Source organism: Sturnira hondurensis, unplaced genomic scaffold (genome assembly GCF_014824575.4).
Source record: "Sturnira hondurensis isolate 20B ecotype Veracruz unplaced genomic scaffold, ASM1482457v3 Scaffold0013931, whole genome shotgun sequence".
NCBI classification, from domain to species: Eukaryota; Metazoa; Chordata; class Mammalia; order Chiroptera; family Phyllostomidae; genus Sturnira; species Sturnira hondurensis.
The window spans coordinates 202772-230666 of NW_028086562.1; the positions used below are offsets into that span (position 1 = coordinate 202772).

The following is a 27895-nucleotide window of genomic DNA, read 5'->3' on the forward strand; positions in this document are numbered from 1 at the left end:
CCCCTGCTGGGAACTGGCCCCCGTCGGGAACTGGCCCCTGTCGGGAACTGGCCTGCAACCCAGGCATGTGCCCTGACTGGGAATCGAACCGCGATTGTCTGGTTCGCAGGCCCGCGCTCAATCCACTGAGCTACACCAGCCAGGGTGACATTTTTTCAGTAAGAAATGATTTCTTGTTTAGTCACACTGGCTTTATAATACTTGCTTTTCTAGCACTGTCTATAACTAAAGAGGGTGAATTTTTAATATGCCTTATAATTATTTGGTAAATTGATTGATTGGAAAGATATTGGTCGCTGATGCATGCTTTAAAGTGAAGGGTTTTGGCACTCTTTGAACCATGAAGAATATGAGTAATCCATTGGCATGGCTGTAAATGGAAATTTTGTTCAGTATTTGCCTTTTATTACAAAGATCCTCTAAGGCCAACTATAAAAAAAACAACTAGCATTCAGAACCTTTGGTATTGTTAGCCTAGCTTTGAAAGGGCCCATGGAGCAAACTTGAATTTGTTTTTTTTTTAATTAAGATGAGGTTTAATAGCCCCATGGAGTAGTGGTGTTATTTTATTTTAAAATGAAGTCAGGTAGTAGGTAGATATATTTTGTTTTTATTTTGTGCCATAAATGAATAGTTCCTTCTTTATACTTTTACTGGTATTCTGTCAAAAGTAGCATCAGTAAGTAACTCTGGGGGATGGTTTTTCCTGTCTGTGTGTCACAGAGGAGATTTGTGGCAAGGTGTTCCCCACCTTGGTTTCCTTGCCCTGCGTTTTCTCTTTAGCATGGTTAAACAATTTAATTTCTCCAGTCTTTAGATAGAACCATTGGATTTGTGTAGTGCCCTTTGTTTACACTCTCAAGCAGAGAATTTGGGGAAAAGTGAAGAGCCTGGAGGGAAGAATGGGAGAAAAAAGAAAAAATGAGGGGTGGGGGTCCCAGGTGTGGTATGGAGTTGTAGAACGCTGGAGCAGGAATGGCTGCTGCAGTGGGCTTTGCCTCCTCCTACTGGGATGTGTAGGTTTTGGTGTTCTTAATCCTACAGAGCATTTGGCACCTAAAATACTGATAATTCATAACATTTGTTACATTTGGTTTACAAAGTTTTCCAATTGAATTTTGGTGAATCATGAGAACAGAATTTTAGAATCCTTTTTTTTAAGGTGAAGAAAGGAGCTGCATAGTGCTCATTCTACCAAACCACAGTATTGAGTAGTTTTATTTCCCACTTCTGAATCTGCTGTCTTTCTGAGACTCAGAGTCTCAGTTGTTCTTTGGATTGAATTAAGGAATGTGAAAGAATCATTTGTCATTCCTAATCAAGGCTTGGTTAAAAAAAACGGATTAAAACTGGTGGCCTGTGAAATACATGTCATTAATTGCCTTTATAATTTTATTGTAGGTTATACAGGGCCAGCATTTTTCTTAAGTAATCATTACATGCTTTGCATTTCTGGATATAGAGACATTAGTGGGTTAGTGTACTGTTGTTTTTGCTGTGTTGGTAACATTAATTTTCATCACCTGTACATAGGAAGGCTCATTGTCAATACATAGTGAACATTTTGACCTCAAAGAAACCGGGAAATATACTCATAAAACAAGACTTGATCACAGTCGTTTTGAGAAAGTTCATAGTAGGTCATACTCAATTGGACAGATTATTAAAGTTAGTACAACAAAAATGCACATTTGAAAGTTTCACTTAAGCAAAACAGAAACCCCCAAAGAAAACACATAAAATTTTCAGTGCCTCAAAACAGAAACTAGTTGTGTGGTTTAAGAAGCAAGTTCAGAGGGTGTGCTTTTGATAGCAAGATTATGTTGAAATGTGAATAATTTATTGTTGAATTTCTTAACTGTTATATAGGAAGTAAGATGTTAGTCATGAAATTATGAAGAGTGTATTACCTGACTTTGTTACAGACAGCCCGTAGCATAAGGAAACAAGTCCCCATTGCACACATGAATGAACAGGCTTCATCTCATGGTATGACAAAGCTGTGGTATAAGAGAGCCTGGGGGAGGAGGTTAGAGATCTTTGTTGCTTAGCCAAAATAGGCTGGGATTCAGAGTAAATGAGACTTTGTGATAAAAATAAGTGGTAAGTCTCATTAGAGCTTTGCATGATTATGCTGAAATTACAGTAGAGATTATAAAATATTTTTGGTGTGGACTTTATTATACTTAAGTGCCTACTTCCAAACCTAGAACTAAGTTGAGTTACTGTATTTTCCCAGGTCCCTTGATATGAATATTAGGATATAAAATAATCAGCCCCTCTTCTCTCATTCCTGTCCTACGTCCTTAATTTACTACCCTGAAAATTCCAGCTACAGAATGCATTTTATTCTTAGTGGATCTGTGAAAAATCTGTGATGTATATATGAGAATATCAGGTCATTTCTGTCTGTGCTGGTCTATACTATAGATAAATTACATTTTCTTGATTTAATAGAAGGCCTGTGTAGAACTTAAAGTCTTAAGCAGTCTCAAATTCTGCTTAATAGCATGTAAAATTCTGTTTTAGCATTTAAAATAGCATGTAAAATTCTTAATAGCATTTAAAATTCTGTTTTAAACTGTGGCTGAATTTAGGCATTAATGATTTTAGGTTTCATGTCATATTTCATATTTACAGGATAAGGTAGGATAATATATAGAGAATGATTTAGCTAAGCAAATATTTGCACTTTGCCACAGTGTTAGATGTTCTAAAGTCAAATAATTGCTACAGAAATGAAAGTTTAGCTCAGTTACAGAACCAGCTGTCTTACCTTTAAGATGGGTAAGGTGTGGCTTCCAAAACCTCATTTGCAAAGAACCTGACAAAAATATTAAAAAGACTCTCAAGTTAGTATAAGTAATTTAGTATATGAATAGTGATCTGTGAGATCCTTATAATCCTTTTATATAAAATTCATATCTGGTTTGGTTTGGAAGTGCTTTTATCATTGTAAAAGCTATTTGATGAGAGTGTATCTTATTGTTGGTTATGCATCTCTTGCTGCTGCTTCCCCCCTTCTCCCTTCTTATTTTTCTTTCTGGATAGTTTCTGCTACCTTTTTTTGTAGGAAGAGACAATGGTTTTAAAAGCCGATAAAATTTGTTTTTAGGGGCATCCCCTCCTCATTTTTAGCATTGGTGCTTAAAATTGTGTTATAATGAATTTAATTTCCATTGTCTCTTTTTCCCCCCAAAGGTGGTGTTTGTTTATTTTTAGAGAGAGGGGAAGGGAGAGAGAAAGAGAGGGGGAAAAACATCAATGTGTGGTTGCCTCTGGCACACATCCCCTACTGGGGACCTGGCCCAAAACCTAAGCCTGTGCCCTGATTGGGAATCAAACTGGCGACCTTTTAGTTCGCAGGCTGGCGCTCAATTCACTGAGCCACACTAGCCAGGACCTGTTTTTTCTTCTGTCTTACATGCTTTTCTACCTCCACCTTGTTGTCCCCCACCACAGCCAGCCCTCAACCCAGGTGTCTGAGCTATTGGAAATTTTCACCTGCATTTTTTTGTTATTTGTAGAAAACACATGGTAATGTTTTCTTGACATGTGTTCCTGCAAAATTGACCCATATTAGTGGGGGGCAATTTTCTCTTATTCTTTACTTACCTCTATCCTTTGTGTGGGTATTTTAGTGTTTGTAATCCCTAATATGAGCTGGATGTGAATAATGTGAAAGGGTATTCTTTCTCTTCTAGATTGGTGGGGAACTAAGATGATATAAATCTTTCTTTTCCTTTTATCCTAGCTGAGTGCTTTCTGTTCTCTCAAGGACTCATTTAAGCATAGATGTTATCTTTCACAGTCTGTTTCCTTTTTATCCTTAAACCTGCAGTTCTGATTCTTATGTCTGAAGATCTAAGATATTTTCCAGACCCCTCCATCCTCCTTACTTCTCCCTTTTCCCCTTATCCGTATGATTTTATACCCTCGTTCTTGAATTGCTCCTTCCTGTTGTCCAAATTCTTCTGGAAATATTTTCTGTTCCCTGGAGAGAATTTGCTTTCTAGATCACCACCCTACTTTTGCTGGCTTTCTCATTAGCAGCTCTTATTGAAAGGAATAGGTGCTCACATTTTGGCCTCCTCTCTTGGCAGATGGCTGACCTTTCCCCTTAGCAATCTTGGTACCTGGGACTTGCAGAGTAAAAGGGAGGCCTCCAGAGAAATGCAACTCATGCATACACTTAGGGTTTTTTCTTCTGTATAGTGAAATAGTAACAAAAGCTAAAACGGTCACTGCTGAACAAGTTTATCTGGCCTTCCCCACTTTTCTCCAAGTCTCTGTAAAAATGGTATTGATGTCACGCGACTGCCACTTTTCCACCACATTAAATCCCTTGTCACACAGCTTTCTGAGGTGTGTGACACCCCCGTACACCCCTCAGAAAATAGGTCTCCCTGATTATTGTTTTAAAACCAGTACTGTGGTATTGCATTGTGGGAAGATGTTTAGAGAGGAATTTTATTAAAATATCCCTGCTCAAATTCATGAGTTCTTCCCTTCTTTTACCTCTCTTCCTGTTTATAAGCAGCCTGTGATAATCAACGCAAGTGGCATATAAAACTAGCAAAGTGCTCAGGGAATGCTTTGAGATATTTCAGTCATTATACAGTGATTGAAAACATATGCTCCTAACAGCTCTGGTTTTGTAGAAAAACAGAACTCTGCCTGTCATTTTGTGTTATAAATACAGAGGCAACTTACCATCTTTGCAGAAATTGGGGTTTTATTTTTATTATGAGGAAAAATGTGTAGCCTCCCACATACTCACACAACAATTGCATAGGATTGGAAAAATCCTTTGAGAGCAGATAGACTTGTGATTTTTATCCAGACTGTCATTACATTATAGCGCATCTGTCAGAGACGCTCAGTTCTGATTTCGGAGTGACGGCAGAATGTGTTGAGTGAGCCAGCGGAGATCAGTGTGCAGAGAGGAATTTACAGAGGAGTGCTGACGGTGAAGGTAATGGAACAAGCGATTGTGCAACTTGGCAGGGAGACTTTGTTGGATGAAAGGTCTAGTGGAGACAAATGCTTTCTTGCTCTCTTGTCCTCAGGTCAGGTTGTAGAAATTGCTGAAAGAATGGGAGAATAAAGCCTTAGGTTGTTATGGGACTCGCTCTTTCTGAGAGTTGTCATCTGTTGTCCTTGGAAGAGTCAAGGACAAAGCCCCGTGGGTTCACATGTATTCATATTCTTAAAACTAATAGAGTTGATTAAAAGGGAGTGGATTACTGTCGAAATAAGATTCTTAATGTTTTTATTCATATACGTTTAGATCTAGATCAGTACTGTCTAACAGAACTGTCTGTGATGGTGGAAATGCTCTTTATCTGTACTGTCCAATGTGGTAGCTACTAGCCACATGTGACCAGCGAGCACCTGAAATGCAGCTAGAGTGACTAAGAAAATGAAGTTTTAATTTTACTTAATTTTAATAGTCACATGTAGCCAGTGGCTACCATATTGGACAGCACAGCTCTAGGTTAAAGCTTGTAAGTGATTCACAAGGCTATACAAGGAAAACATCTGAGAGTATTCTAACATATACAGACATGTTAGAATTTTGTGGACGTGTACTTTTATTCCTTTATTTTCTTTTAGAGAAAGTTGGAATGAAAGGGGAGTAAGGCACTATTAGTGTGACATGGAAAGTTACAAATTAATTTTAAAACAAAAACTCCAAAGGTAGTCTGTTTTATTAATATATTTAAGGAAAACATTAATGAGAACCTTATTATTCTTCTTTAATAATCTGTGCCCTTTGATTATAAGAGGAAAGCTTATTAGTGGATAATGAAAAATGAAATCTAATTGATAAATGGATTTTGTTCACCAAATATTTGGTTGCTTTTAAACATTGCACAATTCCTGCACCCGGGAATTTGTGCAGAAAGCAGGAGACCAGGTTTCTACTGCCAGGAAGAGGGCTGACACAGGGAAGGCAGGTTCCCAGAGAGCTCTCAGAGCCCTCTAATGGGCTTGGGGGGGTGAGTCAGAGCAAGCTTCACTGAGAACTGGCAGCTTTTCCTATCAGGCGATACAAACTGAGATGATATTTCTAGGATCAGTTAGATGTATTCTAATAGTTTTCTGTAAAATGTTTATTGTGTTCCTTTGTGCTGTGGGGGTCTTAAGTATGTGTAGAACGTGGCCTGATAGCATAGTGTTAACTGACACATGCTGAGATTCTTGCATCTGCTGAATGTTGTGGGGACTAATACTTTACATGGGTTATCTTATTTAATTCCTCACAAAAGTTTCCACAGGGTTGCCATGTTATTACCTTAAGTAGATGAAACCAAAGTTTAGGCAGAGAAATTGATTTGCCCACAGTTATAGAGCTAGCTAGGACCAGGGTATGTTTCTGAACTTAACAGAGAGGGATTAGAGATTTCATATATGAAAATTATGTGTCAGTAAGTACTAAGGTAGACTGCAAAAGGAATTAATTACAGAGGGAAAGAGTGGCGTGGCACGGTTTGGAGGCATCAAGGATTACTTTTTAGGCAGTGAGGGGTTGGAGTAGACTTGAATGATACACAGTTCAACAAATGCTTATTGAGCTCGTAGTAAAGACTGAGCAAACCAAGTGCAGGGTTTGCTCACATAATGAAGGCTGCTACTGGAAAGTTGTGGGTGAAAAGGTTGTACAGTGAAGACTGGAGACACAGTTTTGCGAAGGAGGAAATTGGACCTCATTTAATCTTATTTTTTTAAAAACAAGATATAGTTGATACAAAACATAATAGTTTCAGGAATACAATATGATATGGTATTTGTATATTTTGCAAAAATAGTTGCACATGATAAGTCTAGTTAACATCCATCACCACGCATAGTTGTACGTTTTCTTGTGATGAGAACTTTTAAGATCTACTCTCTCAGCAATGTTCAAATACACAATACAGTGTTATTAACTATAGTCAGCATCCTATTACATTATATCCCATGACTTATTTATTTTATAACGGGTAGGTTGTACTTTTTGACCTACTTTCATGCATTCTTCAAAAGTCTTGACTGAGGCTCTTCAAAATTGAGACAAAAGGTAGGTGTTATTTGAGTTTACCGAGAGTAAGAATTCTGGTCCAAGATAAATGAGGGCATTGGGAACGGAAAAAAAGGCTGACAGTATTTTCCCAATGTTTTCCCCCTGGAATTCATGTAGAGGACCAGTAATACCCACTGCTTTGCTGTTATCTCCAGCCCAGTACATGGTGCTCATCACTTTGATTTGTTGGTCCTCTCTGGTAAACATATGGCTATTCTGCCCTTTTCCTGGCTTGGAGCCTGGCTTGTGGCTAGGGCACACTGAGGTCAGAGATACTCCCACTGCCTTGGTTGCCCTGAGGTGGTTTTAGGCTTCAAGAGTCTTTTATCTTTAGTTCTTTATAGCCCCTTTCTATTTGTTATCATTGTAATTGATATGGTATTTGTATTTCACTTGAGGGAGTTGATTTCCCCTTCCTTCTCCTGACAGGCATATCCTCCCTCCCTCCCTTCTCCCTTGTAAAAATATAACTAACTTACTTTATTTAGTCCTTCAGCTTGCCATTGAAAACTACTTTGAGAAGTGAATCATTCTGTATGTGGTTCTGTAGTTTGAGTTGACGTTGCTTTCTAACATGTGAAGAGAATGACCAGTTGAATAGTTAGGGTTTGGATTACCTTTCTAAAACTGATCACTGGTTAAAATTCGTGTTGCTGTGGCAGATATTTGGGGAGTCAGATTCCCACCAAGAACTCCTAAGATTAGTTAAATTGTAGAATTGCTATTACTATTATCGATGGCTCACACACTGTTCTAAGGAAGGTTGAGAGTTGGCATTGATTATTTACAAGCTTTGTAAAGTGGAGATGCATTATATTGGGCAGTATGCTGTGGGTATTTGATTCTGTTGGTAATGATTTGTTGAATAGTTTCCTCACCCACAGGCTTTTTAGACCCTTTAATATAATAGTGTAAACTTCAAGAGTATTTATAAGCAATGTGTTCTACACTTACTTTACACAGAGCTTTATTGTTGGTTTTTGGCTGCCTCTCACAGGACCTCCTTTTTTTTCTTCCCCTTTTAAAGGAATATGGCTTGGAAAATGCTTATGGTGTTTGCATTTTGCCCTGTACTCTTCATTTAATGCTCTCTCCTGGGTCATCTCATTTAGTATCTTTTATGTGTTGATGACTCCCAAGTCCATATTCTTGCCTTGGTCTTTCACCTGAGTGTCATTTTTTATTTCCAGCTGCTGAGTATCTAATCTCAGTCTGTATATCTACTTAAAAATCTCTTCTTCATTCAATTACACGTATTCCCATGTTCCCCCGTGTGGCAACTAGAGACAGAAGCCTTGACATCATCTTCAGTTCTCTCTCTTTGATTCCCATCTGGTTGATTACCAAGCCTGCAGTCTATGGGAAAGGTTACCAGGATCGCCCACAAACATATACCATACTGTTTTTGATCCTAGGGAGTAAAGTTAGTGGTGGATGTGATGATGGGGCTCTCAGGATGCTTAAGAATCTCTTCATTATCGAGGACCTCATGGGTTTTCATGGTGAGAAGAGCTGCCTTTTATTATTTTTGCCTTTTCTACACGTTCCTACAATTCTGTAATATTCTAAAAAATGCTTCTTACCTATTCATATCATTTGTTTAAAAAATATCAAAAGTGACAGACCTGTAGGGAGGAAGCAGCAGCACATCATATCCAGCTGGTTAAAAACAACAAAACAAAAGTGTAAATTACCCGTTGCTGAAAATGGCACAGGTCTCTAGGCAGTTAGTCATATTGTTAGTCAATTTGCAAGTTGCAAGATAAAGCAGGAGTGATAGTAAAGAAAGGAACTATGCATCGCAGCTGCCCCCCCCCCCCCCCGCCCAAGGTCCCATAGATTGGATCAAATTAACTTTAATCAGAAGTGGCAGTTTTTCCACCGAAAACATCTTAGAAGAAATTCTGTTTTCTGAATTGAGAAAGTGGATTTCTTTTGAGAATGCCATTGTACCTTTATGTTTCATTTACATTTCAGCCTTCCAGGTTGCATTTATTGGTTGCTTGTGAGATTTATGTTCTCTGATTGAATATTGCCTGGTTTGCAATTTCCAGGTGTTCTTAAAGGTCAGTGGAGACTAGAGCTCTTTAATATATGTTTACACTGAACCTCTGATATTTTTTGTGGTTGTGCAGTATGGGATGACTATTTTGCTTGTAGGTTTAATTTTTCCTTGACAATAAAATAGAGAAAATCTGTCAGGGGAACTTGTCTTTGAACAGTTGGGAAGACCTCATTTACTCTGGCAATTGCTCTACCATCCTTTTATCTCCCACTATATGAGGTGAAAGCTTAGAAAAGAATACCTGTGTGATATTGATTAAGCCTGCCAACACATGATCAATACAAGTCTTGTTAGCAGCTTTACTTGCTTCTGAAAGAAATACAATCTCTGCCTCCTTCAGTCCTGCTCAGTGTTATCACAGTTATTGTTCATAGGTGTGATCCTATTCAGTTATTTTCATATTTTCAAACACTTATTTAGAAAAGTTCTGAAGACATAGCTTTTCTTTTTCCCCCTTCCTGTATTACTTTTCTTCTGACAATAATGTTCAGGTCTTTAAATCAGAACGTTGTCTTTTAGTCTAGTGGAATAAAATTTGCATTTTAAACTGTAATGCTATAGATTTCATTTGGGTATGTTTTAATGTAAACTATAGTACTAAGTGTTCTCATCCATTCTTTAAAGAAACATGTTATTTAATTTTTCTTATTTGGTAGGTATTTTGAGCCCTTTATTTGTTTTACAAATTAATGGAGTTTTCAGTAATGATCTTTCCAAGATCTTCACAGACACTTGCTTTAGAGAGCTGCCATGTTTATATTAGAAACCCCAAATGTAGACTTAATGGTTAGTCTCTTTTCATTCCCAGGTGGATCTGGTAGGAGAGGTAAATGAGCTTTTGATTAGAGAATATGTTACAGGCTGAGCAAGACTGAGGTATATTATCTGTGACATGGGGCCATTATATCACCCTGTAAAAGCTTGTTGTAATAAACCAAGTAAGCTGTTGTGTGAAAATAGGGACTATTTTATTCTTAAATGTAGGGCTGTTTCTCTTATCAAGAAAATTAAAAAGAACATTCTGCCCTCCATGTGCATTTATTTTACTTATTGCTGATTATTACAGTTTTTTTAGTAGATAGAATTGTTTTACTTATTGCTGATTATATCAGTTTTTTTTAACAGATAGAATTTCTAGTGTTTCTCCTTGAGCAAATGGTATTAAAGATTTCTTGTGTAAATTCCTGATAGAGGGTATTGGCATATTCTGAAGAGCTATTTTTATTTTTTTATTTTTTATTTTTATTTTTTAAAGATTTTTTATTTATTTATCTCAGAGGGGAAGGGAAGAAGAGAGAGAGAAAGAGAGAGAACTATCAATGTATGGTTGCCTCTCATTCGTCCCCTGCCGGGAACAGGGAACCTGCAACCCAGGCATGTGCCCTGACTGGGAATCGAACCGCGATCGTAGGGTTCGCAGGCCCGTGCTTAATCCACTGAGCTACACCAGCCAGGGCGAGCTATTTTTATTTTTTGAGAGGACTCTGAGAACTGTGAAGTACAATGGGGTTAACATACTGGGACCAGAGGCCAGGTATATCTGAAGCTGAAGAACTGGAGAGGTTAATTCGGACACCTGAGGGTGGGTACTTTAGGTGGCATTCTCTAGGTCTGTGCTGCCCCATGCTTCATTTCATAGTTTCCTTCTTTCCGCTTGTAATGTACTCATTTTCAGGTTCCCAAATGGAAAGTTCATTTAGTTTATTAGTGCCCACTGATTTTGACTGTTGTGTTTTCAGCCTCTTACTGTATGTATCCTGTATCATTTGTCAGCTCTTGGCAGTCTTGGGTGCCATTCCTGGTTATGGAGAGACTTTATGCTGAGAAAAAGTAAGCAATGCTAACTTCATTGCTGATGAATGATAGCAACTAGATAATTATATGTGAGGATCCTTATTTAGAACTCCAGACTTTCTTACTGGGTAATGACCCCTCCCCTCCTTTTATGGCTCTTCCTACTCGGAATGTTAATGCAGTCATTTGGTGCCCGCAAAGTATAGGAACCTACAACAGTCAGCTGTGGAACATGCTTGCCTTGGATCGCCTGGAATTCGTGATTTCCATGGTTCCACATGTAGGAGATGGTATTTGTATAGCATACGGGGTATACTGAAGACATTTTGGAAGTGTTTATATGGGACTTTGTGAAAAATTCATTATATTCTCTAATATTCTTTTTTTTTCTTTTTTTAAAGATTTTATTTATTTATTTATCTTTAGAGGGGAAGGAGAGAGGGAGAGAAACATCAATGTATGGTTGCCTTTTGTGCATCCCCTGCTGGGAGTTTGCCTGCAGGGAACTGGACTGCAACCCAGGCATGTGCCCTGACTGGGAATCGAACCTCGATCCTCTGGTTCGCAGGCCCGCGCTCAATCCACTGAGCTACACAGCCAGGGCTTATTCTCTAATATTCTAAGATAGGAAATGCAATGAGGGTAGATAACAAACATCATATTTACCTGGAATATCCAATAAAATATCTTCAATGAAAAATGTGAGTGTGCTTCTGTAAACCAAAAGTTTTCATATCAGGTTGTAGGTCTAAAATGCATGAAATTTTTGAAGACTTTTTTCATGAACATGTTAATTTCTTGAAGATCACTGTTAATGGAGAAAAAATTATACAGTAAGAGGTGGCAAATGATAGAAGAATAATTGTATTTTCTCTAGTTACTGTAAACATCTTTCTTGTCATTAGACAGAATTTGGTACTTTGATCTCTTTAAATTATATTTCCAGAGTATAATTCTTTAAATCTAGCCACTTTCCCCTTTTTTCCACCGACAACTGTAATTGTAATTTCTTGATAAAGCACATAGATTTTAAGTCCAGTTCAATCTTTTTGTATAAAGGATTTAAAAACAGTCTGCTTTCCTTCCTATTTGACTTAATTCTTCTTTAGGATTCAGATTATGGCACCAGCTAAGTAGTACATGTGAGCCTTTAAAATCTCATTTTTCTGGAATTGAGCTTTTTTTTTGAATTTATACACTTACAGTTACTACGTGTTTTCTTTCCTTTCAGTAGACCTTACAATGTTCACTTCAGGGCTTTAAAAATGCTACCTAGGAAAGCTGTTTTTAAAATCCAGTTACTCTGTTTTGTTAATTTGCAAGGTAAGAATCTTTCAGATGGTCTTCCCCAACCCCCAAGTCTTTATTTGAACAGTGGGTATATTTCCCTTTGAAACATGGGTGGTTTGGGGGTGGGAGGGTGCCGGTGTTCCTCTTATGTGTCTTCTAGATTGGGAACCAGCCAAGACTGCAGGAGCCTGGATTTTATTAAATGCAGTGTTTGGTAACATCATTAATATGGACTTTGTCTATAGGAAACTGTTAACATGTAGAGGGCTTCTCTGTGAATGGAACAGTGCATTGTTTTCACCCTAGGATTTTCAGGATGTAGTTCCAATACAGTCTTTCCACTGCACCTTCACAAATTTATTTGGCCTGTCGACAATATGTTATTTGCCTCAAAATATTCTTTTGCCAACTTGACTATTTCATCCCCATTTGTTTTGACAGCGTCCAGTGTCATGGCTGTTGGCGTTGTGTGTGTGATGAGGAGTCCTAGATTTATAGCGCTAGCTTCAGAGCTTTTTGACCTCTCAACCCATGTGTGCATTTCTGCTTGGGTATCTTCCAGACATCTCAAACTTAACATGTTCCTAGCAGAATTCCCAGTTTTTTTCTCCCCCTTACATCAGTAAACGACAACTCTACTCTTCCAGTTGCCCAGGCCCAAACCTTGGCCTCTTCTTTGATTCCCCTCTGTCTCATAGTTGGCCACAGTCTGACAACAGATTTTAGTGGTTCTTGTTTGTGGAACCGATCCACAATCTGACCACTCTTTAGTATCGAAGAACCGCTACCTTGCCTGCATCAGTAGTTTCCTAATCCCGCAGCACGCAGAGGGGAGTTTGTCTTGATTCTCTGTGCAAACCCCTACAATAGCATTTGTTTTTATTCCAGTAAATGCAGCCCCCTCACTCCACTTCTTATCTCTGACTTTCTTCTTTGCCATCACTGCTTCAGCCTATTGCTGTTGTTTGGATATGTCAAAGCATGTTTATGTCTCAAGGGCCTTTGTACTGGTCATTCTCTCTAGAATGCTTTCTTCCCAGATAACCTTGCAACTTGCTTCCTTATATCCTTCAAGTTAAATGATTCTGTATCAGTGATTACCTTAAATAAATTAACAACTCCTCTGTCCCCTTTGCCCAGCTTCATTTTTCTCCATAGCACTTATCACCAACTAATACAGTGTGTATTTACTTGTTTATGTTTTTGTCCCCTGCTCTGCTTACCTGTAAGTTTAGAGAGTTGTGTGTATTCTGGTCATGTGTGTATCTATAGCTCCTAGGGCAGTGCTTGGCATCTAGTAGGTGCTCAATAAATATTTGCTGAGTTAATGGAGGGTCTGTACTCTGGACATTTATGTTTGATGATCAGTGTTACAGCTACAACATGTGTTATGGTCCAGGCCCTGGGAATCCTCACACCCCCACCCTTCCTAGTCACTCACCAGTTGCTGGCATCTGGAATTGAGTAGTTCTAGTGGCTCTCCGCGTTTCTGTTTGAATGACATCAGGTTAGTAAAGGTGGCAGGGTAATACATTTGGTCACACCCACTTAGAATAGCTCAGACATAGAAAATGGTAAAATGAGTTTGGCTTTGACTTCTGATTTTAGTCAGAGCTACTTTTCCTTTACATCTGATTCAGATTCTAAGTGTTTTTTAGGATTGCTCCAGTGAGTTTTATGGTTCTGTTTTTCCCTGGATATAATTTATAACCATGGATTAGAAGTGCATTATAAATGCTTTTGGTTTTTCATATACATATGAAGTGTAATTGTATTAAGTATAGAAGTCAGTCTGTCATTACTGTTAATTCAAATGCTGAGAGCTTATGTGCTATGGTTTTAAATTGCTTTAATATCGGGGCTCTACAAGCTAAAAGAAACTCTCTCCAACTTAACCTCTCCTACTTTTTGAACATGTTGTGCAGAGATAGTAAGCCTGACCAGGTATTCCTGCATATTAAAGGTTACTGTGGCTCAAAGTTGAAATAGAACTTCTCTGTGTTTAACTGCTTTTTACACCTTTAAGAGGTGGTTTTGTCAATGGCATAGGTAGAGCTCATCCTTGTGAATTTTATAACTGGATGCAATATTATCAGCTGTAACAAAGCTTATGCTTTTTATTAGTTTGTAGTGTTGCTGTTTTTTTGTGTGTTTTAACAACATGATTGAAATGTAATTCAATTATCATGTAATTTACCCATTTAACATGTATAATTTGGTGACTTTTAGTATATTCACAGATATGTGTAACCACCATCAATTCTAGGACATTTTTATCTCCCCCCAAAACTCCATATCCATGGCAGCCCCTCCCTAGCCACCTCCCCAGCCCTTAGGCAACCACTAATCTGCTTTCTGTCCTTATGGATTTGCCTTTTCTGGACATTTAATATAAATGGGATCCTATAATATGTGGGTTTTTTGTGACTGGCTTTTTTCAAATACCATGTTTTTTTTTTAGTTTTAGCCAGGTTGTAACATGTGTCGGTATTTCCTATGTTTTATTTATTGATATTTGTGTGTGTGTGTGTGTGTGTGAGAGAGAGAGAGAGAGAGAAGCACCCATCCATGCATTCATCAGTTGATTCTTGCGTGTGCCCTAACCAGAGATCGAATCTGCAACCTTGGCCTATCAGGAGGATGCCCTCTAGCCAACTGAACTACCTGGCCAGGGCAGTATTTCCTTCTTTGTTGCTGGATAGTGTCCTATTATACGGATATATCATCTTTTATTTATTCATCTGCTTGGCTTTTATATTTATTTTTTCTACTCTTGGTTTTCTATTTACAACCATGCTTTAGGAAGGTGACATTAGGAATTCTTTCCCCTTTCACATGGATTTGTTTTAGAGGCTTTTGGTTATATTTGGTGTTGTGGGCACCAGATTTTCTCTTTAGTTTTGTGATAACAGAAGCTTCCACTTGGCCCTGTGATCAGGGCAGGTCACCAGTGAGTAATACTATCTTCAGGCTTTGCCAGGAAGCATCAAGATTTTCAGGATATTTACATCTGTTTTCCAAATTCAGCATCACACATCTGTGTAATTACTATTTCAGGCAGTGTTTTTTAATTAGTCCAGTTTATTTCAGAGAACAAAGAATATGCTGCATTATTTTTATAATGGTGTCATCTTTATGAATTCCATATTGGTCAAGCATAATTTTGAATAAACACAGATGCTTAAACCCTTTGAAATCTCTTTGAAAGATTATTATGTTTAAAGCAGTTGTTCTGACTGTGAGCAACTCTGCTACTCAGAGGATATGTGGCAGTGTGTGGAGATATTCATTGCCTTGATGGAGTAGCGGGTTGAGCTACTAAATTTACATGGGGAAAGAACAGGAATAATGCACAGGACAGAAACCCCATCCCCCAAATCTGGGCCAAAATGTTTCTTGCACCATAGTTGAGAAGCCCTCATTTCTTTATCCATTGAAGAGATAGAACTGTTGGCAATGTGCAAAAGTAAAAAATTCTCTATGTGATTGGCAAAAACTTCACATTTAACCATATAAGAAAACAATTGCTTATATGAATGAGTATGTGTTCTTTAAATAAAGGGAGGACTTCGTATTTTTTTTTAAACCTCCTTGGGCACCTTATTTTTGGTAATTCCTTACTCCTACTTCAAATAAAAAGATTATGTATTGTTTGTTACTTAATCTTGAGTTGTTAATTGTAACCTAGAGTTTTGCTGTTCTGGGTGCTTATCCTGCCTTTGCAGGTCCCGTGTTTTGTTATTATGTCTTTTTGGAAGAAATCAAGATACTTGTTGGAGTTCACCCATCTTAGTTCTCTCAGTTTTTCCCCAGAGCTTCTCAAGGAGTTGCGGTAGTGCTACTCTAAGCATTTCTTATTGAGGGACATTCATTCTGTGCTTCTGTTTTGGTACCACAAAGGCCACTCTCCGAATTTGACTAGTTCATCCCATCTCGGTTATTTAGGTACATTCAGTGAGACATGTGTTCTAGGAATGAGTATATAAACTCAGGATTGGTTGAGTTTAAATATTTCTTAATCCCAAATGTAGAGAATCGTTGAAGGGACTTGCATAGACATTTGCTTCTGTGGTTGGACTTGGTCAGGTGGAAGACCTTCCCTGCCCGTTTATTTTTTACATGGGAGAATAGTTCTTAATACCATGGTGGTTTTCAGATAAAACCCTCTGCATGGGTGTATAGATCTGCTGACCCCACATTTCAGTGTTACCTTGCATCTTCATCAGTGATTTTCTGGCATGTTACGATGTATTCTCTGCAGCAGGTTGGTGTTTATGGTGATGTCTCTTTCTTATCCAGTGAGTACAAGTGGTAGAGTGATATTTCCCTTTCCAGAGGTAAAGTCATTACATTTTCTTTCTCAGTATGTAGGTGAGAAACAAAACTGATTTCCCTTTGAAAGCAGTTGCTCAGCCACAGCATGCCTCCTTCTGGCTTCAGCTGCTTTTCTTGCCTGGCATAGTGGGTAGCTCACTTAGGTCTTCCACGCTTGGACCATCTCATTTTGTTCCTAAAAGAAAAAAGCTAAAATATTTATTGAAATACACAAAAATGCAGAAATGGCAGAGGCAGAAGTGCTTGAGGTGCTTTGGTTTCTTTCTGATTTAAGCTTTCAGAGATAGTGGATTTGAAAGCAAGCTTGCTTGGACGGCACTAACAGTTCCAGGTGGAAACTAATCTCCTGCCAGACAAAATGAATGTTTCTAAAATGCTCTTTTCATCTCAATAGCCTACAGTGACGCTGTTTGCTTAGCCTACCGTATTGGATAGCTTGGCTTTCAAGGCTGTGTAATTTGAGGCAGCAAAGCCTTGTGGTTAAGAGTTAACTCCTGGAATGAACGGAGTTCATAATCCTAGGTCTATCCCATGTAGCTGTGTTATTTTGGTCTACTTGCTCAGCCTCTCTGTTCTTATTTTTACATTGGGAAGATGTACATAACAATAGTACCTATTGAATAGAGTTAGGATGTCCTATGACCTGGTGTACATGTTTTTCCTGAATAATTATTAATCTTTTTAGCTCTCAGATATGTCCCAGTTGGACAATAAATTATTTTTATTGCTCTTTAGTAGTGAATATTAAATGAATTAATACTCATTTAGTAAAATGTTCATTTAGTAAAATATTCAATTTTCACGTTCATTCATGTGTAAAATGCTTCTGCATATTTAGTGCTCAGTGAGTGTTAGCTGCTTTATTATTTTAGGGGTTCCCCCTTTCTACTTAAGCCTATTTTCTACAGGTTTTTTCTTGTAACTGCCATCGAGGACCACAGTTTAATCAAATACTTTTTTTTTGAACTGAAATTTCTTGCACCTGGAATATTTCCTTTGTTTTGCTCCTCCATGTCATATTCATGGTTTTTGAGCCAGCTCCAGCACCACCTCAGTTATTTACTCATGAAATATTTTCTTGCCCAAGTAAAAGTTTCCTCGTAATGCCCTCCTGAGTGAGCCACCTTATTTGTGAGAGGGAGGGCTGGAGAAAGTAATTCATGACTCAGGTTTATGTGCCAGGCAGTGAGTCAGGGTCTGAGAATACCAGGGAGGGCAGAAACACTCAAGGGGCAGCCCCTCAGCCCCTCAGGCTTCTAGCTTGAGGGTACAATGGATGCTAATAACTCACACAAATAAATGAAATTACACTTGTGGGAAGTGCCGCAGAGGGATTTTGGAATTTGCATTGGGAAAACTATTTACACTCACCTCCTTGGTGATCTCAGTCTCATGTCCTTAGAAACTAAATTACAAACCTAATTTTTATCTCTAGCTCAGACCTCTTCCTACTTGATCTATTTATCTGTTTTTTTTTTTTTTTTTTTTTACGGGCCTCTCAAATTTCACATGTTTCTATCTGAGCTCCTAATCTTTATCCCCAACTTCCATGTCAGCTTCACCCATCCATTTGTCAGGTCAGACCCCTCAGAGTTGTTCTTGACTTCTTCGTCACACCACACCTCTCAGTTAGCCAGCACAATATACTAGTGAAACAATATACCTGTTTCACTCGTATATTAAAAATAAAGTAAAATGTCTCTTTTTCTGTACTGCTCCCCCCTGGGCCCATCCCAGCTACTGGTCTTTTACCTGGGGTTTCAGGTGAGCACCCTCCCTCACCAGTCTTCATGTTGCATCCCTTCAGGCTTTTCTCCAACAGCCAGAGTCATCTTAAATACAAGTCAGATCATGTCTCTGTGATACTTGGATCCCTGAAGTAGCTAAAGTGTCATTCTAGTCATTTTATGTCACTTCATGGCACTTGAGTAAAGGCCAGAGTCCCTCCTTTACTTCAACCCACCCCCCTCTCTCTTTCTTGTGCTACTCCAGCCCCTCTGGCCTCCTCTGTCTTGAGTGTGCCTGTCTCACTCCTGACTTTGGACATTTGCTCCTGCCTTTTCTTCTGCTAGAGTGGTCTCCCTTTGTACGGTCTAATGGCTTCCTCTCTGACATTCTTACTCAGGAGCAGAGCCGCCTCAGTCAGAGCTTCCCTGACCATTATTTAAAATTGCAGTCCTCCTACACTCCCTGTTTTTACTGAATTCTTCATTTAAGATCATTTCATGTAATAAATATATACACACACAGCTGTGAATACGCTGTTTATTCTTGTATTACTATTAACTATTGTATTTTCCATACAAACAACTGTAAACCTACTTTTCTCCTACCCTGTGCATGTTTGTGTGTGTGTATGTGTGTGTGTGTATAGAGGAGAGCCAGAGACCTTCTTCCCTTCAGTGTCGCTTAGTTATAATGTTGATGAGGTGCTGTAGGGACTCAACTCTTATTTATATCATTTAGCCTGTGGGAAAATTGGTTTTGTTACACATTGTTTTGCCAGATGTCCAAGAACCTATTGAAGACATTAAGTGAATGTTGTTATCCTGTTGTTTGTAGCAGTGACGAACTCATTTTCACTGGGGGCCACATCAACCTTGTAGTTGCCTTCAAAGGGCTGAATGTAATTTTAGGACTGTATAAATGTAACTACTCCATAACAGTTACTCTGCACTGCTGCTGGGTAGAAACAAGATGCCAGGCCAGATAAAACAAGGAGGAGGGCCAAATTCGGCCTGCGGGCCTTGTGTTTGTCACCTGTGGTTTATGGTCTGTCTCCCCTGCCTCTCAACCTGCTTCACGAGGGCAGGGAAGTTTGTGTGGTTCTCTGCTGTTTTCTTGACACCTAGAGCAGTAACTAGCACACAGTAGGCATTCAGTAGACATTGGTTCAATGAATAGATAGACTGCTGTGACTCTGATGTGTTCTACGTTAGATCTTCCTTTTGTTTTTGTTAAAGTATTTCATACCGTGTTGTCTGTTTAACTGGGTTGAACTGTGGATCAGCAGAGATGCTTTCAGCATGTTTGACTTTCCTCCTGGAGAAAACTGTCTTCTTTTGGGGGAGGAGAAGGGAAAGTGAGTGTGTTCCTAAATTTGTCTGAATCATCAGTATGAATACACGCAGGAAAAATTGGCACCTGTGAAGAGCTGGTGACCCTAGCCGCACAGGTATAACCTGAGCAGCATGCTGGAATCAGGTCACATGGGATTCACCTTTGGAAAACCTGCCTTAGAATCATGGGCAGTGTGGCTGTGTGCAGATAGGTGATATCTTCTTAGTTCTCCTTCTGAGGTCTGAAGTGGGTGAGGCGACTTCCGTCTGGTTCACTTCATTGACTTGTTGGAAGAAAGGATCAAATGGTATTATTACAGGGATCTGTAAACTCCTTATTGTTATAAATATGCTGTTGTTGTATTGTCTATTTGTAGATCATTTTTACTAAATTGAAGTGACAACTACCTTTTCAGTGCCATCTGGTTTCTGTCTGGGTCCCTTGTTTCAAATGTCATATTAATGTTGTATGTTGGCCATTGTATAATGAGGCTTAGAAAAATTATAATTCCATAGGAAATAGAGAAAAATATTTATATTCTCACTGAATTATATATTAGAGCCAAATATAAATGGTAATTTGATTTAATGGTCATTTTGCATTGTAATCCAGGGTTCTTAGTTATCTTAAAATTGGGCTACACACACACACGTAGTTGATGCCTTGTCTATTGTTTCTTTTTTTAAAAAAAATTTTTAGCCTCACTTGAGGACATTCTGCCAGCCTCCGCCGCCCCCCCCGCCCCCCCCCCCGCCCACTCCAGCATTGCTTTTAGAGAGTAAGGGAGAAAGAGAAACATCAGTGTGAGAGAAAGAGCATCAGTTGGTTGCTGCCCTGCTGGTGGGGGGAGGGGAGTCACAAGTGCCTGGACCAGGGGTTGAACCCACAAACGCTTTGATTATGGGTTGACGCTCCATCAACTGAGCCACACTGGCCAGGTCTCTGTTGTTTTTGAATTTTTCTTTCTTGCTTACTCTTGGCAAGAAAGAAGTCTGATTTCTTTGTGAATAGAATCATGTATGATTTTTAAGGAGTTGTGTTGAATGTACAATTTGGATTTACTTCTTTCTTTTTAAGTGCTAAAGTAATATTTTCACACAATTTCCTAGAGTATTATCTTGTTTGTCATAGGGAGACTGATCTTTTTCTTAAATTTATCAGAAGTTTGTCTTTCGTACATTTGAGAGGTTTTCGGCCTAAACTCCTTGCTCTTTTTGGACTTCTGGTAGCCCTAGGTATGTTTTCAATGCCAGAAGACTGTTTTAGCAACTGTGTGAACTAATAATTTTTTCTCTTCCATGATTGGCTTGTTTATGCCTTAAACTTAAGCCCAATGGAGAAAGTAATATGTCTCTTTCTGTATTTTCAGTTGCTAACACCAGTGGCTTACTGGGACTTGGGAGTTTATTTCTGTCTGCTTAATAGATGATTCATCTAGGCAGGAGTTTTGTAGGTACTAGAATAATTTTTCATTTTTTGGAAATATGTTTAGAAAATTATAATCCTATCTGAAAGCACATTTGCTATGTAGAAGGGAGTGATCTCAGTTTGTACTACATGCTTTCACCTTTCTAACTTTGCTTGTAGATTGTCAGGATTATTGCGTCTTCATCAGTTTATTTAATACCAAATGTTGTTAATATTTTTTTATTTTTGTGAATGCCTAAGGGTATTTGAAGTGCAAATGGGAGGTCCTTTCTGGTATCAGTTTTGACCTCTGAGCTTTGGAGAAAGTGTATAATAATTTTTATGGGTTTTTTTGGCATGACAAATGAGAATTTACTTTGCTGCTGAAACATATAATTGCTAACTGATTTGTTTGTTGTTGTCAAAGTCAAGAGGAACAGTCTTTTGGTTTTTACTTGGCCCTAGTAACATGAGAAACAGGTGATTTTGATATTAATCCGTTGCCTCTTTTTCTTCCACTGGAGCATTGAGGTCAAGGGCCATGAGTTTTTCCCATTGTACTTTTAGTTCTTAATGACTGGCACATAGATAGTGTTTGGTATTGTTGAACACATTAGATGAGATAGTGGGGAAAATGATTAAAGAATGCAAAAGATAAATTACTGGTTATTATGTCTGTTCCAAAACTGGCCTATAAATAAAATGTTTTTTCCCTCCCTATGAAATTTTTATTAGAATTGGTGTTAGGTTAGAATTTGGTGTTATTCACTCTTCTTATTTTAAGCTCTTAAGTTTACACTGTACTGCGGGCCTGCGAACCACACGATCGCAGTTCCGATTCCCAGTCAGGGCACATGCCTGGGTTGCAGGCCAGTTCCTAGCAGGGGACTCACGAGAGGCAACCATACATTGATATTTCTGTCCTTCTCTCCTTCCCCTCTAAAAATAAATAAATAAAATCTTTAAAAAAAGTTTACACTGTACTTTTGGGGTTTAGTTCTGAGGAGTAGTTTATTAGGGAAGCTATGAATAGTGGGAATTTGGAAGAATGTAAAAACCACCTAGTATTTCCTAAAGATAGAAGGTTGTTTTGGAAGCTGTTATGTTTGGTTAAGGGAGAGATAATATATCTTTAGAGAAACCATTTTTCTTGGAAAACAACTAGGATAGTAGACTTAGAAGATGTGAACAATTGTAATCAAAGGCAAGAAAATCTTACTTTGGAGTTGTCACTTTTATTTGAGTCAACTCTTAAATTTATTGTTGGGAGGGGCTCTGGAAATCCAGAGAAGTGGCTAGAAAGTGTCTTAAGGTAATAACATTGTGAGATATCCTGAGACGTTTTCCAAGGCTATCTAAATTATGGTTTTTTTTTTCAGGTGGTAATAATATTTGCTATAGATTCTTTTTCTTCTGAGTTAATTTTATGCTGTGAAGTGCCTTTTGTATATTTGTACTCATTATGTGTTGTCTACCAGTGTACATTTTTTCTTTAAAAAGGAGAAAAGAATTGATGTATAGAAAGTATAGTTTATCTTATGCCTTAGACATTTTTTTATTATTGCTGTTGTAGAAAATTCCAAACCATATGCTAGCTGAGGCCAAAGCTGGATAGAATTAATTTTTTAAAATCACTTGTACTGTTTTTTCTATGGCTTGTGGGAAATTTTTAGGGTTAAAGCAGGAGTTAGAAATTCATTTAACAAGCACTATTTTAGGAAAAATGTATGAGGAAATGATGAAGTAAAACCAATTTCTCTCTTTTTTCTCCTAGCATTTTTGAAACGTTGGGGTTGTTGGAGTGGTTGGATTTTCCCTGGAATTGAGTGAGAAATTCAGAAGACTGAAGCCCAGGCTTACTGTCTACCTTTCACGGAGGCCTAGCCGTGAGAGGACAGAAGAAGGCACGTGGCGAATCATGACAGCTGACAAAGACAAAGACAAAGACAAAGAGAAGGACCGGGACCGAGATCGGGACCGAGAGAGAGAGAAAAGAGACAAAGCAAGAGAGAGCGAGAATTCAAGGCCACGCAGGAGCTGTACCTTGGAAGGAGGAGCCAAAAATTATGCTGAGAGTGATCACAGTGAAGATGAGGACAATGACAATAGTGCCACCACAGAGGAGTCCACAAAAAAGAACAAAAAGAAACCACCGAAAAAAAAGTCTCGTTATGAAAGAACAGACACTGGCGAGATAACATCGTACATCACTGAGGATGATGTTGTCTACAGACCCGGAGGTGAGGAGCATTATTACATTGGGGTCTTTACCAAGTGTTGGTGGAGGGGAAACGACACCAGCATGCAGGTGCGTTTTCGCCGGGTGAGGCAGGCATGGAGCCTGGAATGGTAGATGGCATCGTGGGTGGGCGAACTCAAGGTAGTAAGCACATTGGCCCACTTTGGCCAGTTGGATTTACTTGCTTCTTCCTTGTGTCTGTTGCCACATTGTCTTTCCTGTTGTTGTGGGGGGTTTTGTGTGTGTGTGTGTGTGTGTGTGTGTGTGTGCCTTGTCAGTTCTCCCCTTGTTTTCTGCTGCTGCTGCTTTTCTCCTGTAGCCTTCAGTGTCTGCTCAGTGGTTTTCGTATTTGGACTTCTTCACTCAGATTAGGGTGGAGTGGCTCTGGTGGGACCAGTAACCCTTGTGATTTTGGAGACTGGAAATTTTGCATTAGCAGCATAAGAGACCAGAAGCTAGAGACTTATTTTTAATGACCTTCAGACTAAGGTTTGTTTCTCCTCATAAGCTTCTTTTCTAAAGAATTGAGCTTTAGGCTCTCTAATCAGTGATAATAGATGAAGCCGAGTAACCTGCTTTGTATTTCAGAAAATATACTGAGGTTTCATAGCACTGTTCAGAGAAGACACAGATCTAGTTTTCAGATGAGGTGTGGGGAAATAAGGGATTCAGAACCTGTTGGGCACCAGCAAAACCTTCCTTTTTCATTTAATGTAGTGTATGTATTAATATACTTTTCTTACACAAATCAGTAAAACTAGCTAAAAATCATTTTTAATTACTTCTTAGTGCTGAGGAATGACATGAATTTCATATGAGCCATAATTAATAGATTAAAAGCCCCCCCCTCCCCCCAGTTTGATGTTTGTCCAGGGAATGGAGATCATAAGGTGATTTTTTTTTTTTAAAGATTTTATTTGTTTATCTTAGAGGGGAAGGGAAGGAGAGAGGGAGAGAAATATCAATGTATGGTTGCCTTTCGTGCGTCCCCTGCCGGGAACTGGGAACTGGCCTGCAACCCAGGCATGTGCCCTGACTGGGAATCGAACCACAATTGTGCTCAATTGTGGTTGCACTCAGTCTACTGAGCTGCACCAGCCAGGGCTGCATAAGGTGATTATTGTGCCCTTAACCTGGTGCAGCTGCTTTACTGAGGAGTACTCTAACTGTTTTGAACTTGGGGTAAAGTGTCATTCTTTCTGCCACCCCCCCCATTAGTTTTGAATTTCTAAATAATCCTTATTTGAATTTATACTGGTAAGCTTGTATTTACAACTACAGTTTCTTGGTTGATATTATTGGAAGATATTTGCATAATATAAAATGATCACAGTTGAGGTTGTCGGGAGAACTAAAGCTCTGCTGTAGGGATTCAGTAATGTGTCGGCCACCTACTGTCAGTGTCTTTGGTCCAGACTTAGGTATTAGACGGTAAGAGTTCCTTAGCCTCCGAAGACTGTCTCGTCACAGAGTTAGCACAGAATGCTTGCTATAGACCTATTTAGTTCTAGATCACAAGAAAGGGACACAATGTGTTAAATATAGATTATAGCGATAACTTGAAATAAGATCTTATGTGTTGTCCTTTTTTCTTGATACATAATAATTCAGTGTGGTAATGTGATCATTTCGATCACTGTCTGAAGGCCAGCTGCCTAATGCAGTATTGAATTCCAGCCTTTCTCAGTGGAATTTGACTCCTGTGTCAGTCTGCCACAATACTTCCCTCAAAGGTTTGCAGTCAGATACGTGTAGCAAATGCTGCACACAGTGCCCCTCTTGTGAGAGAGAGTGTCATAATTCATGATTCAGAAATTCTGCAGTTAAGGAAACCTCCTTACTAGTAAAAAAAAGAAAAGAAAAAAAGAAACCCAACCCTGCCCTTTTCTCCATTTATGGGAATGTGGCACACTGTTTCTTCTGAATAAGTCCCTAAGAAAAGCCAGTTTTGAGAGAATAGTTTGGGATCTGTTGCACGTCCGTATTGCACCTTCTACAGGGTGATAGGAAGTCCTTCCTGCTTGAGGTTTAGAAGAGGGTGTGGTGGAGGGAGGTTGCTAAGAGCTTATTTACACAATGCTTTGGGAATAACTGAAGACCCTTGTGAAATGTGAAAAAGATAGCTCTCTTTGGATGCTAAATATCTTGTTATAAAAGATCTATAGAAACCAAAAATGACCACTTTGTGCGAAGGGCTCCTTGTGCTTGGGTGGGTGATGTTGCCGTGGCCTAGGGTTTACACCTTGCCAGGCCCAGTGGATATGTGATTCTTTGGTGAGGAGACTGTCTTTGACCTCATCAGTGGTTTCTTTTCTTCTTGGGGGAATGCATTCAAAACTAAATGACTTCAGTTGCCTTCTCGAAAAAGCTTCTTTCTAAATGAAGGGTTGTTACATATCGCCTATTAGGTTTATCTAAACTGAAGGGTCAGAAGGAGGATACTATAATTAGGTTCTCAGATGGGACTGGATTTCTTTCCCTTCCTTTGTCTTCCTGTCTGGTCCTTGTCTTTCCTTGTGCAACTACAATAACATCTTTTATTAGTGATAGAAAACCATATCCTCACCCAATAGCAGGGGTTTAGTATGCTTAGTTGTATCTTAATGTTTGGGTGGGAACTGTATGGGACATCATAAAGGATTTCTTCAGTGTATTATTAGTTGTTGCATGGTAGATCTTTTATGCTCATTTGTTTCTGTAGGGTGTAAAGCACAGATTTTATCTTTTTGCTTTGTACTCTTTTGAACTGGTTTTAATACTTAGATTAAGTGTAAACTATAGGTACCTCCTAAATATCATTAAGATTGAGTCAAGTGCCCTGGCTGGTATAGCTCAGTGGATTGAGCACAGGCCTGCGAACCAGACGATCGAGGTTTGATTCCCAGTCAGGGCACATGCCTGGGTTGCAGGCCAGTTCCCAGCAGGGGACCCACGAGAGGCAAACATACATTGATATTTCTATCCCTCTCTCTTTCCCTTCCCCTCTAAAGATAAATAAATAAAATCTTTAGAAAAAAAAAGATTGAGTCAAGTAGTGAAGTGATACTGTGAGGATAAAAATAGACTATTATGTAACTACCTTTTATCCTAGGGCAACAGGTCTGTAATCAGATCATTTAGTCTGAGAAGAATGAGATTTTATTGACAAATTGGGTGTTACTTAGAATTTAACACGAGCTAAGGTTTAACTTCAAACATGTCATAACCACCTTTTTTACCCTAGCACCTTATCCTCTGCAGTTATCTTCACTTTGTTCACCGAAACTCCCCATAATGGACTTCTAGTTACACTGTCCAAGTTACCCTCTGCCCTGGGGCCTTTGTGCTTGCTGTTGCTGCAGGCCAATGAGCAGCACCCCACCCCCCCATACACACTTCCTTCCTTCCTTCCTTCCTTCCTTCCTTCCTTCCTTCCTTCCTTCCTTCCTTCCCTCCCTCCCTCCCTCCCTCCCTTCCTTCCTTCCTCTCTTCCTCTCTTCCTCTCTTCCTCTCTTCCTCTCTTCCTCTCTTCCTCTCTTCCTCTCTTCCTTTCTGGGGTCATTGCCTTTCCTCACCCAGGTTACCCAGCTTTCTTTCAGAGATACTGTCACGGCATTGTGTATCTTTTAGCACTAATAATTCTCTACTTTTTCCTGTTATTGTTTTAGAATCAATATGTCCTTAATAAAAGCAGCAATTCTCTACTTTTTTATTGTATTCCTGGCATCTATGACAATAGTGTACCCATAGTGTACATTCTATATTTGTTGAATAAATAACATTTCTGAAAATCTTTTAGAAATCTATTGACTGATTAATGATGTCAAAATTAGATTAGACTTCTGGAAGTCTATTTTGAATCATTTGTTTCCCAATGAGTGATTTAACAGACTTGTTCTAAAATAAAAAACAAAACAGACTTTGAGGGGCTCTATTATATTTTGCCCCTGTCTAAATTCTTTGCTGTCTGTCAACCATTAGTTGACTTTTGAGAAGACTGTCACAATAACAAATCAATTTATTTATCACACAGCTGTGTGCAGTCAGATTTCCCTTTTGAACTTTTTAGCCTAGTATACTGATTTCTAAAGTTTGCTCTGTGTAGCATATTACTTTCTTTATACTACCTCCCCTCCCCCCACAGTTTAGTTGAGATATAATTGACATATAAAATTGTTTTACCATGCAGTGCTTTTATATATGTGTATATTGCAAAACAATTACCACAAACATCCATAAGCTTAAATCGTTACATTTTGTTTTATGGTGAGGACTTTAAAAATCTGCTCTTACAACTTTTAAATACACAATGCAGTGTTAATTAGACTCATTGTGCTATACATTATGTCCCCCGAGTTTGTTCAACTTTGGAAGTTTATACCCTTTGGCCACCCATATCCCATGGGTGGGATCACTAATCTGTTCTCTGTTTGTATGAGTTTGGTATTTTTAGATTCCACATATAAGTGAGATCATACAATGTTTGTCTTTTCCCCCCTTCTGACTTTTTCATTTAACAAAATAACCTCAGGGTTCATCCATGTGGTTGTAGATGGCAGGATTTTCTCCTTTTTATGACTGAGTATATTACATTGTATATACACCATATTTTCTTTATTCATTCTTCCCTCAGTGGGCACTTAGGTTGCTTCCATGTCTT

General features: G+C 38.8%; 1 protein-coding gene across 4 annotated transcripts in view; it reads left to right on the top strand.

Annotated features, from left to right (window-relative positions):
* Positions 1 to 27895, top strand: part of RERE (arginine-glutamic acid dipeptide repeats) — a 408446-nt gene that overhangs the window by 141007 nt on the left and 239544 nt on the right. For all 4 annotated transcript variants that reach the window (XM_037062025.1, XM_037062026.1, XM_037062023.1 and 1 more), the window contains one exon: positions 22792 to 23257. In XM_037062025.1, coding sequence (XP_036917920.1) covers positions 22936 to 23257 — 322 coding nt within the window. In that variant the 5' untranslated portion in view covers positions 22792 to 22935. The remainder of the gene's footprint in view (positions 1 to 22791; positions 23258 to 27895) is intronic.